The following is a 12262-nucleotide window of genomic DNA, read 5'->3' as shown; positions in this document are numbered from 1 at the left end:
TTCATGATAATTAAGTTCATCTAATCAAATTATTTAATGAACTCCCACTTAGATAGATATCCCTCTAGTCATCTAAGTGATACATGATCCGAATCGACTAGGCCGTGTCCGATCATCATGTGAGACGGACTAGTCATCAACAGTGAACATCTCCATGTTGATCGCATCTACCATACGACTCATGTTCGACCTTTTGGTCTCTCGTGTTCCGAGGCCATGTCTGTACATGCTAGGCTCGTCAAGTCAACCTAAGTGTTTTGCGTGTGTAAATCTGTCTTACACCCGTTGTATGCGAACGTTAGAATCTATTACACCTGATCATCACGTGGTGCTTCAAAACAACGAACCTTCGCAATGGTGCATAGTTAGGGGGAACACTTTCTTGAAATTTTAGTGAGAGATCATCTTATTTATGCTACCGTCGTTCTAAGTAAATAAGATGTAAACATGACAAACATCACATGCAAATCATAAAGTGACATGATATAGCCAATATCATCTTGTGCCTTTGATCTCCATCTTCGAGGCGCGGCATGATCACCTTCATCACCGGCATGACACTATGATCTCCATCATCGTGTCTTCATGAAGTTGTCTTGCCAACTATTACTTCTACTACTATGGTTAACGGTTAGCAATAAAGTAAAGTAATTACATGGTGTTTTCATTGACACACAAGTCATACAATAAATTAAGACAACTCCTATGGCTCCTGCCGGTTGTCATCCTCATCGACATGCAAGTCGTGATTCCTATTACAAGAACATGATCAATCTCATACATCACATATATCATTCATCACATCCTTTTGGCCATATCACATCACATAGCATACCCTGCAAAAACAAGTTAGACGTCCTCTAATTGTTGTTGCATGTTTTACGTGGCTGCTATGGGTTTCTAGCAAGAACATTTCTTACCTACGCAAAAAACCACAACGGTGATACGCCAATTGCTATTTACCCTTCATAAGGACCCTTTTCATTGAATCCAATCCGAGTAAAGTGGGAGAGACAGACCCCCGCTAGCCACCTTATGCATCAAGTGCATGTCAATCGGTGGAACCTGTCTCACGTAAGCGTACGTGTAAGGTCGTTCCGGGCCGCTTCATCCCACAATGCCGCCGAATCAAGATAAGACTAGTAATGGTAAGCAATTTGAACAAATCATCGCCCACAACTACTTTGTGTTCTACTCATGCATAGAATCTACACATAGACCTAGCTCATGATGCCACTATTGGGGAACGTAGTAATAATTCAACAGTTTTCCTACGTGTCACCAAGATCAATCTAGGAGATGCTAGCAATGAGAAAGAGGGAGTGCATCTTCATACCCTTGAAGATCGCTAAGCGAAAGCGTTACAAGAACGCGGTTGATGGAGTCGTACACGCGGCGATTAAAATCATGGAAGATCCGATCTAGCGCCGAACGGACGGCGCCTCCGCGTTCAACACACGTACAGCCCGGGGATGTCTCCTCCTTCTTGATCCAGCAAGGGGAGAGGAGAAGTTGAGGGAGAGCTCCGGCAGCATGACGGCATGGTGGTGGAGCTTGTGGTTCTCCTGCAGGTCTTCGCCAAGCACTACGGAGGAGGAGGAGGTGTTGGAGGAGGGAGGGGCTGCGCCAGGGGAAGGGTGCGGCTGCCCTCTCTCTCCCTCACTATATACAGGGGGAAGGGGGAGGAGGAGGCGCCCTAGGTTTTCCCTAGGGGAGGGGCGGCGGCCACAGGGGAAACCCTAGATGGGTTTGGGCACCCCCACCCCTAGGAAACTTGCCCCCCAAGCCGGGAGGGGTGGCTGCCATAGGGGAGGTGCCCCCACCTCTCCACATTACGTGAGATGGGGTGGGAGGGGCGCTCAGCCCCTTAGTGGGCTGATGTGCCCCCTCCCCTTGGCCCATAAGGCCCCCCAACGCTTGCCGGGGCCTGCGAAACTCCTTTCGGACACACTAGTCATCACCTGGTACCCCCGGAACAATTCCGAACTCCAATACCCTTCGTCCAATATATCGATCTTCACCTCCGGACCATTTCGGAGTTCCTCGTCACGTCCGGGATCTCATCCGGGACTCCGAACAACCTTCGGTAACCACATACTATTCCCATTACAACTCTAGCGTCACAGGACCTTAAGTGTGTAGACCCTACGGGTTCGAGAACCATGCACACATGACCGAGATACCTCTCTAGCCAATAACCAATAGTGGGATCTGGATACCCATATTGGCTCCCACATGTTCCATGATGATCTCATCGGATGAACCACGATGTCGGGGATTCAATCAATCCCGTATACAATTCCCTTTGTCCATCGGTATGTTACTTGCCTGAGATTCAATCGTCGGTATCCCTATACCTTGTTCAATCTCGTTACCAACAAGTCTCTTTACTCGTTCCGTAACGCATGATCCCGTGGCTAACTCATTAGTTACATTGATCTCATTATGATGATGCATTACCGAGTGGGCCCAGAAATACCTCTCCCTCACACGGAGTGACAAATCCCAGTCTTGATTCGTGCCAACCCAACAGACACTTTCAGAGATACCTGTAGTGCACCTTTATAGCCACCCAGTTACGTTGTGACATTTGATACACCCAAAGCATTTCTAAGGCATCCGGAAATTGCACAATCTCATGGTCTAAAGAAATTATACTTGACATTAGAAAAGCTCTAGCAAATGAACTACATGATCTTGTGCTATGCTTAGGATTGGGTCTTGTCCATCACATCATTCTCCTAATGATGCGATCCCGTTATCAACAACATCCAATGTCCATGGTCAGGAAACCACAACCATGTATTGATCAACGAGTTAGTCAACTAGAGGCTTACTAGGGACATGTTGTGGTCTATGTATTCACACATATATTACGGTTTTCGGTTAATACAATTATAGCACGAACAATAGACAATTATCATGAACAAGGAAATATAATAATAATCATTTTATTATTGCCTCTAGGGCATATTTCCAACATCCCATAGTCTTTAAGAGTTTGGGTCATCCAAAGTAATTGAGCACAACATGATCCAGTGGCAATGTATTCCGCTTCGGCAGTGGATAAGGATACCAAATTTTGTTTCTTGGAGGACCAAGATACAAGAGATCTACCAAGAAATTTACAAGTACCCGAAGTGGATTTTGTATCAACCTTGTCTCCGGCATAGTCCGAGTCGGAGTATTCAACAAGATCAAATGAAGACCTCTTAGGATACGAAATGCCAAAGTTTGGTGTATGAATTAAGTATCTCACTATCCTTTTCACAACCTTAAGATGACATTCTTTGGGGCAGCTTGATATCGTGCACACATGCACACACTTAGCATAATATTGGGACGGGAGGCACATAGATATAATAATGAACCGATCATAGAGCGGTAAACCTTTTGGTCAACCGGTTTGCTATCCTTAGTCAAGTCAAGATGTCCACTAGTAGGCATGGGTGTTTTCATACCTTTTCTTTCTTGCATGTTGAACTTCTTGAATATGTCCTTGGTATACTTTGTTTAAGAAACAAAGGTACCTTCCTTAGTTTGCTTGATTTGCAAACCAAGAAAGAACTTGAGTTCACACATCATAGACATCTCAAACTTCTCCAACATTAGGCTTCCAAACTTTTAACTTATATGAGGGTTAGTCGAACCAAATATGATATCATCCACATAAATTTGGCATAAAAACAATTCACCATCAACCCTTTTAGTAAAAAGTGTAGAATCATTTTTCCCATTTCCAAGCCTTTTTCAATGAGAAATTTGGTCAAGCATTTATACAATGCTCTAGGAGCCTGTTTAAGATCATAAAGAGCTTTGTGAAGTTTGCAAACCTGATCAGATTTCTTAGGATTAACAAAGCCAGGAGGTTGTTTAACATAAACTTCCTCCTCAATTTCACCATTTAGAAAAGCACTTTTTATGTCCATTTGATATAAAGTAATGTCATGATGATTGGCATAAGCAAGTAAGATGTGTATGGACTCAAGTCTAGCAACAGGGGCATATGTCTCACCATAATCCATACATTCGACTTGAGTGTAGCCTTAAGCAACGAGACGAGCCTGCTTGAACTACACTGGTATTTCCCCAAAGAGGAAGGGATAATGCAGCACAACGACGGTAGGTATTTCCCTCAGTGATGAGACCAAGGTTATCGAACCAGTAGGAGAACCAAGCAACACAACGTAAACAACCCTTGCACACAAATAACAAATACTCGCAACCCGACGTGTTAAAGGGGTTGTCAATCCCTTTCGGGTAACGGTGCCTCAAATTAGCGAGAAGACGTGATAAAGTTGTGATAGATAGGATACATAGATCGTGAATAAAATAAAGTATAGCAAGGTATTTTTGTATTTTTTGTTTAATAGATCTGAAAATAAAAGCAAAGGAAAATAGATCACAAATGCAGATATGATGAGGAGAGACTAGGTGGCCGTAGGTTTCACTAGTGGCTTCTCTCGAGAAAAATAACAAACGGTGGGAAACAATTACTGTTGGGCAATTGATAGAACTTCAAATAATCATGACGATATCCAGGCAATGATCATTATATAGGCGTCACGTCCAAGATTAGTAGATCGACTCCTGCCTGCATCTACTACTATTACTCCACACATCGACCGCTATCCAACATGCATCTAGTGTATTAAGTTCATGGAAAAACGGAGTAATGCAATAAGAACGATGACATGATGTAGACAAGATCTATTTATGTAGAAATAGACCCCATCTTATTATCCTTAATAGTAATAATACATACATGTCGTTTCCCCTTCTGTCACTAGGATCATGCACCGTAAGATCGAACCCATCACAACGCACATCTTCCCATTGCAAGATAAATAGATCAAGTTGGCAAAACAAAACCTAAATATCAGAGAAGAAATAGGAGGCTATAAGCAATCATGCATATAAGAGATCAAAGAAGACTCAAATAACTTTCATGGATAAAAACATTGATCTGATCATAAACTCAAAGTTCATCGGATCCCAACAAACACACCGCAAAAGACTTACATCATATGGATCTCCAAGAGACCATTGTATTGAGAATCAAGAGAGAGAGAGAGAGGAATCCATCTAGCTACAAACTACAGACTCGTAGGTCTACAAAGAACTACTCACGCATCATCGGAGAGGCACCAGTGGACATGATGAACCCCTCCGTATTGGTGTCTAGATTGGATCTGGTGTTTCTGGAACTTGCGGCGGCTAGAATTGATATTCGTCGACTCCCCTAGGGTTTTTGGAATATTGGGGTATTTATAGAGCAAACAGGCGATGCGGGAGGCCACCGTGGTGGGCACCACCCACCAGGGCGTGCCTGGGCCTCCAGGCGCGCCCTGGTGTCTTGTGCTCACCACGAGACGTCCCTCTAGTACTTCTTTGGCCCATTAGATGTCTTCTGGTCCAAAAACAAATTCCAAAAAAGTTTCGCTGCGTTTGGACTCCATTTGGTATTGATTTCCTATGATGTAAAAAACAAGCAGAAAACAACAACTAGCACTGGGCACTATGTCAATATGTTAGTACCAAAAAATGATATAAAATGACTATAAAATGATTGTAAAACATCCAAGAATGATAATATAACATCATGGAACAATCAAAATTATAGATACATTGGAGATGTATCAATAGCTTCCACACAAAATCTAACCGTTACACACTTTTTACCAAACTCGGTCAGACCAAATAGAGAAACTCGGTGAGACCGATTTAGTTCAAAATGTGAACGCTAGGAATCTCAGTGGGACCGACGAGATCAACTCGGTGTGACCGATGTGCTAGGGCTAGGGCAAAACCTCATCTCGGTGAGACCGACCGCATGAACTCGGTGAGACCGATTTCAGCAATTAATCAAGCAGAGAGTTGGTCAAGAAAACTCGGTGTGACTGATTGCACATTTCAGTGAGACCAAAATAATTGCAAAGAGAGTTTGCAAGGCCATCTCGGTGAGACCGAGATCCAAATCGGCGTGACTGAATTGATTAGAGTTTCTGGCAGTGGCTATGTGAAGTGAACTCGGTAGCGCCAGATAGATCAAATCTGTGGGGACGAGTTTGACTTTGGGTTTTGGACATATGTGAAAATGAGAAAGTGGTTGAGGGTTTTGGAGCAATATCACTAAGCACTTTGAGCAAGTAGACCATTAAGCAACACCTCATCCCCTTTTAATAGTATTGGATATTCTATGGACTCAATGTGATCTTGGATCACTAAAATGAAAATGAAGACTCTTGAGCCTTTCCCAATCTTTGTCCTTAGCATTTTGAAGGGGTTTCACATCCTCTTGTCCTTGTCACTCCATTGTTGAACTCATCCGAAATATACTCGATAAAAATATTAGTCCAACAACAGATATGTTGTCATTAATTACCAAAATCACCAAGGAAGCACTTGTACTTTCAGCTTCCAATCAAGATTGCAGATGATGATGTCCATGGTTTCTTTGTCTCATTCTAGGAGCAGACACGAGGGCCACCATCACAACCAACCGGTCAGAGTTTCACCACCATGCAAACATCCACGAGGGTGATATCTGCACCTTCCCCTTCAGATGCAAGGCAAAAGCGCTTGTCCCACCGCACATCGCCTATAGACGTGATGTCAATAACAACTTATGCATGTATGTATAATCCATCTATGTTGGACCTGCTAAGTATGCCTTATGATGTGGGGACCATGCCTCTACTTGACAGTGTTATTCATTACTTCTAAACCACCTATCATCTATATGATCATTGATCTACGCTGTAAGACTGCTCCTCCTATGTTTCTATAAGCCCGTTAATATCTATGATGCCCCTATCTTCGCTTGTACTCCCTCCGTTTCAAAATAGATGACCCTACTTTGGGTCATCTATTTTGGAACGGAGGGAGTAAGTCTGATTTTATTTTATGAATGTGCATTACAATAACGTAGTTATGTTGCTGTATCTTACTATTGCAAGCAGTGCATTCAAAGTTCTATTTGTGAAGTGAGTTCATCAATATTTTCATCTAAATGTCCTACCCACAGCGCCGAAGACCAAATGAAAAGTTCGGTCACCTACCTGGCAATGCACAGAAACACCTCAAGCAATGTGCCATGGGCACGCCCCTACCGCTAGTGAAAGAAAAATGACTGGGCTGCCCAACAACTTAGCGTTTTTTTTTTCTCTACTTACCGTATATTCTACTAAGCCGAAAAGAGGCGAGGAACATCAGTGAGGATGGTTCACCGGCTACACTGATGATGTAATCAGTGCTGTCACGGGCGATTCTGCCGTGTCTCAACGGAATAAAGCTTACGCGCATCTACTTCAACACAGCACCACATTATTCAATCCGAGCCGTCGGTCGGTTGATCAACGGCAGGAGTCGAGACTTGGAGGCACCGTGCAGGGCCGGCGGAAATCGGAATATATCCCTCCCCTTGTAAAAAGGAATGGAAGCCGACAACAACCACCACCAACGGCGGCGACTCCACCCAACGCGCAAAGGAGACCCGAGCCGAATCCGCCCACCAAATCGCACCCGCGTCTGCCGCCTCCGCCTGCCGCCGGCGAGATGATGATGCTCGTCAACTGCTCCGGCTGCCGCACGCCGCTGCAGTTGCCTCACGGCGCGCCTTGCATCCGCTGCTCCATCTGCGGCGCCGTCACCAACGTCGCCGCGCCACCCGCGCCTGGCCCCGTCGTCGATCCCGCCCGGGGCGCGCAGGCCACGGCGCCGGCGTGGGGCCCGCCTCCCCCGGCCGCGCACGGGCGGAAGCGCGCCGTGATCTGCGGGATCTCGTACCGCTTCTCCCGCCACGAGCTCAAGGGCTGCATCAACGACGCCAAGTGCATGCGCCACCTCCTCACCACCCGCTTCAGGTTCCCCGACGACTCCATCATCATGCTCACCGGTAAAATCCTCGTCTAAGGTGTTTCCTTCGCTGTTATCACCATGGTTGGACGTTAAATTGCCTACCCACAGTTCCCCGTGTCTGTGCTTCGGCATGTGACGCGTTTGTTTTCTATCTACTATTAGGGTTAGGATAGGATAGAGTAGGGGGATTGGGGGAAAGCTTTGCGCTTTGGATTCATTATCTGCCTGTTAGCTATTTACTACCCCATGCGACCTGTGATGAATGTGTAGAGGAGATGGGGGATGATGAGAAATGGTAATTTGCGTCATTGGTATCGAAAGAGTATATCAGAACAATTATGGTACGGGCCTGTAATTGGGTTAAGATGAATGATTGTTTCGTACAATTATAAATAAATAGTATGAGTTCAGCTGTAAACTGGGATTTTTTTAAACCACTTAACAAGGTTGGTTACTTGGTTTGCTATTTACAATGATCTGTCGCATTGTTCTGTTGAGTTATGCGAATTGAGGTAAAGGTTTATGGACTGGTTTGATCCATTAGCCGTCAATCATGAGCTTTGTTTTTACACCTTGTTAGTTACTTATCGTTACAGGAATCTAATCTAAAGAAATGCAAATGCTCATTTGTCTATTACTTTTAGCTATTTATACTGTCTATTATTCCAAATACCGTAATTAGTCAGAGAAAAGGAAATGCAATTCCACAGGCAGGAACTATCCTGTCCAAACTGAATATGCAAGATCTAGATGGTCTTTGTGTCAAGCATCTATTCTTTTGTGCTCTGTACATTTACTGGGATACTTGATGATAATGTTTTCTTTCTACCATTGAACCTTGATAACCATTATATTCCTACTACTGAGCTGTTGATCAGAATGCAAAGGCTGTATGATGCTAGTTTTGCTTGTCGTTAAGCAAGCTGCTACTGTGGATCTAGATTGTCCACATAATGCATCTTTCACAATATAGGAATGCCACAACCATACTAGGTGCAGAGACTTCAACTCTAATTATAAAGAATATTCTCTTACTATGATATGTTGTTACATTGGATTTAGATTAGGTAATCTAGTAACTGCAAGTTTTTGATTGGTTGTAAACTCTCTGGTACATGTTGTTAGTTTTCTGATGATATCTATTGCAATTTTAGCTCGTCCAACCCGCAATAACATATGCATATGTTACTTTATTGTTTTGCAGAAGAACAAACCGACCCTTACAAAATCCCAACAAAGCATAACATAAGGATGGCCATGTATTGGCTTTTACAAGGTTGTCAACCTGGAGACTCATTGGTGTTCCATTATTCTGGCCATGGGGCACAACAAAGAAGCTACAGTGGAGATGAAGTTGATGGGATGGATGAAACCCTCTGCCCGTTGGATTTTGAGACACAGGGAATGATTGTGGATGACGAGATAAATGCTGCGCTTGTTAGACCACTTCCCCATGGAGCTAAACTTCATGCACTCATAGATGCTTGCCACAGTGGGACTGCACTTGATTTGCCGTTTCTCTGCAGAATGAGCAGGTTCTTATCTTGTCATGATAAATTACTTATTTTTTAACCTAAAATTGAATCTTATTATCTTGAAATACTTTTTACCTTACTATCCTTGCAAGAAACATGAACTCGTCTTGTTATAATTACATTAAGTTCATGATGATATATTTTGGCACTTGATTAATTTTTCTACTGGAATGTCATTTAAAGACAACATAAGCGAGCTAAAATCTTCTTCGCCAACTTTTTCAGTAGTAGATCTGTTCTTATATGTTACATCCCTTAAGTATCAAATCAAGTTGTTATGTGATTTTTAGTTGTTGTTCAGTGTCATATTTTTGTAGTCCCATGACATTTTTTCATATCATTCAGGATTGCAGCATTTTCAAGATGAATGCTCATAAAAATTGTCCATGGCTTATCAGTTGAAATTTTATCTAGCCTTGGATAGTGATGTGCTTTTTGGAGACGAAATTATAGTACTAGTTGTATGCTTCTTCTTGTAGGTTCTGTTTGGGCTCCGTCAATGCAGTGACTAGTATAGATCTACAGAGCATCGAATTCTTTCTATATATCTGATGTAGTGTATCTTCAGCTAAAGTTTCTTACCCATTTTGGTACAGAACTGGGCAATACGTATGGGAAGATCACAGACCGCGATCTGGTGTCTGGAAAGGAACTAGTGGCGGGGAAGCTATTTCATTTAGCGGCTGTGATGATAATCAGACATCAGCGGATACTTCAGTAAGCTCTGACCTACTTATTCTCTCTACTATTTTTGTGATTATTATAAGAATTTCTTTGACAAACCATGCTTTCATGCAGTTTATTTTACTATTTTCTTACTAAGGTTTATTTTACTCTGCTTTAACATGTGATTCACTTGGAATTTTCCCTATCAGGCCTTGTCAAAGATCACTTCGACTGGCGCAATGACATTTTGCTTCATCCAAGCTATTGAACAAGGCCAGGCCACCACATATGGGAGTATCCTGAACTCCATGCGTTCGACAATACGGAACACGGGAAGTGGTGCCTCAATGGCTGGAGGTGGTGCAGTTACATCACTCATTTCAATGCTTCTCACAGGGGGAAGCGCTAGTACTGGTGGATTGAGACAGGTAACTTCTTGGGGTTGGCATATGCATCTCAGAATATCCTTATTGGTAGGTGGAGTTACTTGGGAGCATATTTTTCAGTTACGTGGAATCATCTTTTCAGTTTGGCAACAATATTGACTATTTCTGTCTATTCCTGCAGGAACCACAGCTAACTGCATGTGACACATTTGATGTGTATGCGAAACCATTTTCACTATGATACATTTGTGGTATTCTCCATTGCGTTCTGTGATTCTATCATGAGTCCGGGTTTAACTATCATGTACAGCTAGTTGAAATGGCTCCTTCATATATAGAGCTAACTTTGTATTATTTGATGCTCATATTCGAATTGAAGTGTTTGCCCGCTTTGAATTGTTCCCTGTGAGGGATTCGCCATTTCTTCTGTCACTCAAGACTACATAATAAGATATGGTGCAGGGGCTGGAAAGATTTCAGGTTAATTTACAGTTGATTTTTATCCGTTTTTTTTTTCTTTGAACTTGGAATTGTTGCATTTTTCTTTGTTGCTGAATCTGTGAAGTTGTTAATATTTATTTGATTTTGTACACGTCGGCCAGATCAATAGTTCTGAAACCTATCTAATTTGGCCGATCGTCAGCCTGACTATGTAATACCCACTGCTGGGAGTACGTTCCCTAAAGGAATTTGAAATACCGATGCTCCCTATCTGTTTTAACACAAGGTTTCGCTGATTTCATGTCAGCTACTCCCTCCGTTCCTAAATATAAATCTTTTCTAAAGATTTCAATATGGACTACATATAGATGTATATGAACATAGTTTAGAGTGTAGATTTACTCATTTTGCTCCATATTTCAATATGGACTACATACAGATGTATATGAACATAGTTTAAAGGGTAGATTTACTCATTTTGCTTCATATGTAATTCATATTGGAATCTTTAGAAAGACTTATATTTACTTATATTTAAAAACGGAGGGAGTACAACCGGACCCTTAAATCCTTCCTAAATGTCAGGGCTGACAGCAGAGTCATCGCCTGGTCAACGGCCACCCGGTTGGACCCCCACACCCAGCCAAAATGTCCAGGCAAGCCTGATCAAGCCAGTTGTTACACTTTGGGCGATCTTAGGGCATGTACAATGGTGTTATCTTAGGAGTGCCACGTAGGATAAATGATTAAGTGGAGGAGAGAGAACTCATAAGAAAAGGCTTGTCTTCTCTTATTTAAGGTAAGACAAGAGATGATCTCTTAGCACAATATGTCTCACCATATTTTTAGAAATGACTAGTTATTGAAGATAAGGCTAAGAGATGATCCATTGTAGACTTTTTTTTTGTCATATCTAAATTACATGCAATACTTAAGATAAGACTACCTTATCAACCATTGTACATGCCCTTAAGGCCAACTCCACCGCACGACCCCAAACGGATGTTCGTTTTTGTCCGTTTGGGGTGCGATTTGGCGGACGTCCGGGGACGGACAGACGAAGGAAACCATCTGTGCCCAACGCGCAGCAGGCGCGATTTTACCCCAAACGGACATGCTCTGCCCCGCCCCTAGCTCCCTACCCGCCGCGCTCGAACTCGCCGTGCGCCGGGCTGGCCTGCGCTGCCGCCCGTGCCGCGCCGGGCTGGCCAGCGTCGCCCCGCGCCTGTGCCCGCGTCGTGCCGGCCAGGCTGGCCTGCGCCGGGCCCGCTCGCCCGCGCCACGCCGGCTGGCCAGCGCCGCGCCGGCCGGGCTGGCCTGTGCTCGCGCCGCGCCCCCGTGCTGGCCGGGCTGGCCTGTGCCCGCGCCGCAGCC

The 12262-nt window shown here is 43.6% G+C and overlaps 1 protein-coding gene across 2 annotated transcripts; it reads left to right on the top strand.

Annotated features, from left to right (window-relative positions):
- Positions 1-7465: 7465 nt before the first annotated feature.
- LOC119339365 (metacaspase-1-like) lies at positions 7466-10932 on the top strand. 2 transcript variants are annotated; one of them, XM_037611459.1, is made up of 5 exons: positions 7466-7897; positions 9065-9395; positions 9992-10112; positions 10271-10534; positions 10629-10932. In XM_037611459.1, the coding sequence occupies exons 1-5, from the start codon at positions 7558-7560 to the stop codon at positions 10686-10688; spliced, it is 1116 nt and encodes a 371-aa protein (XP_037467356.1). In that variant the 5' UTR covers positions 7466-7557; the 3' UTR covers positions 10689-10932. The 2 variants fall into 2 exon arrangements, with proteins under 2 accessions (XP_037467356.1, XP_037467361.1); XM_037611464.1 differs by having other exon boundaries at positions 7468-7897; positions 10271-10489.
- Positions 10933-12262: the final 1330 nt, after the last annotated feature.

Source organism: Triticum dicoccoides, chromosome 1B (assembly GCF_002162155.2).
Source record: "Triticum dicoccoides isolate Atlit2015 ecotype Zavitan chromosome 1B, WEW_v2.0, whole genome shotgun sequence".
NCBI classification, from domain to species: Eukaryota; Viridiplantae; Streptophyta; class Magnoliopsida; order Poales; family Poaceae; genus Triticum; species Triticum dicoccoides.
This window is presented reverse-complemented; position numbering and strand designations above follow the sequence as displayed.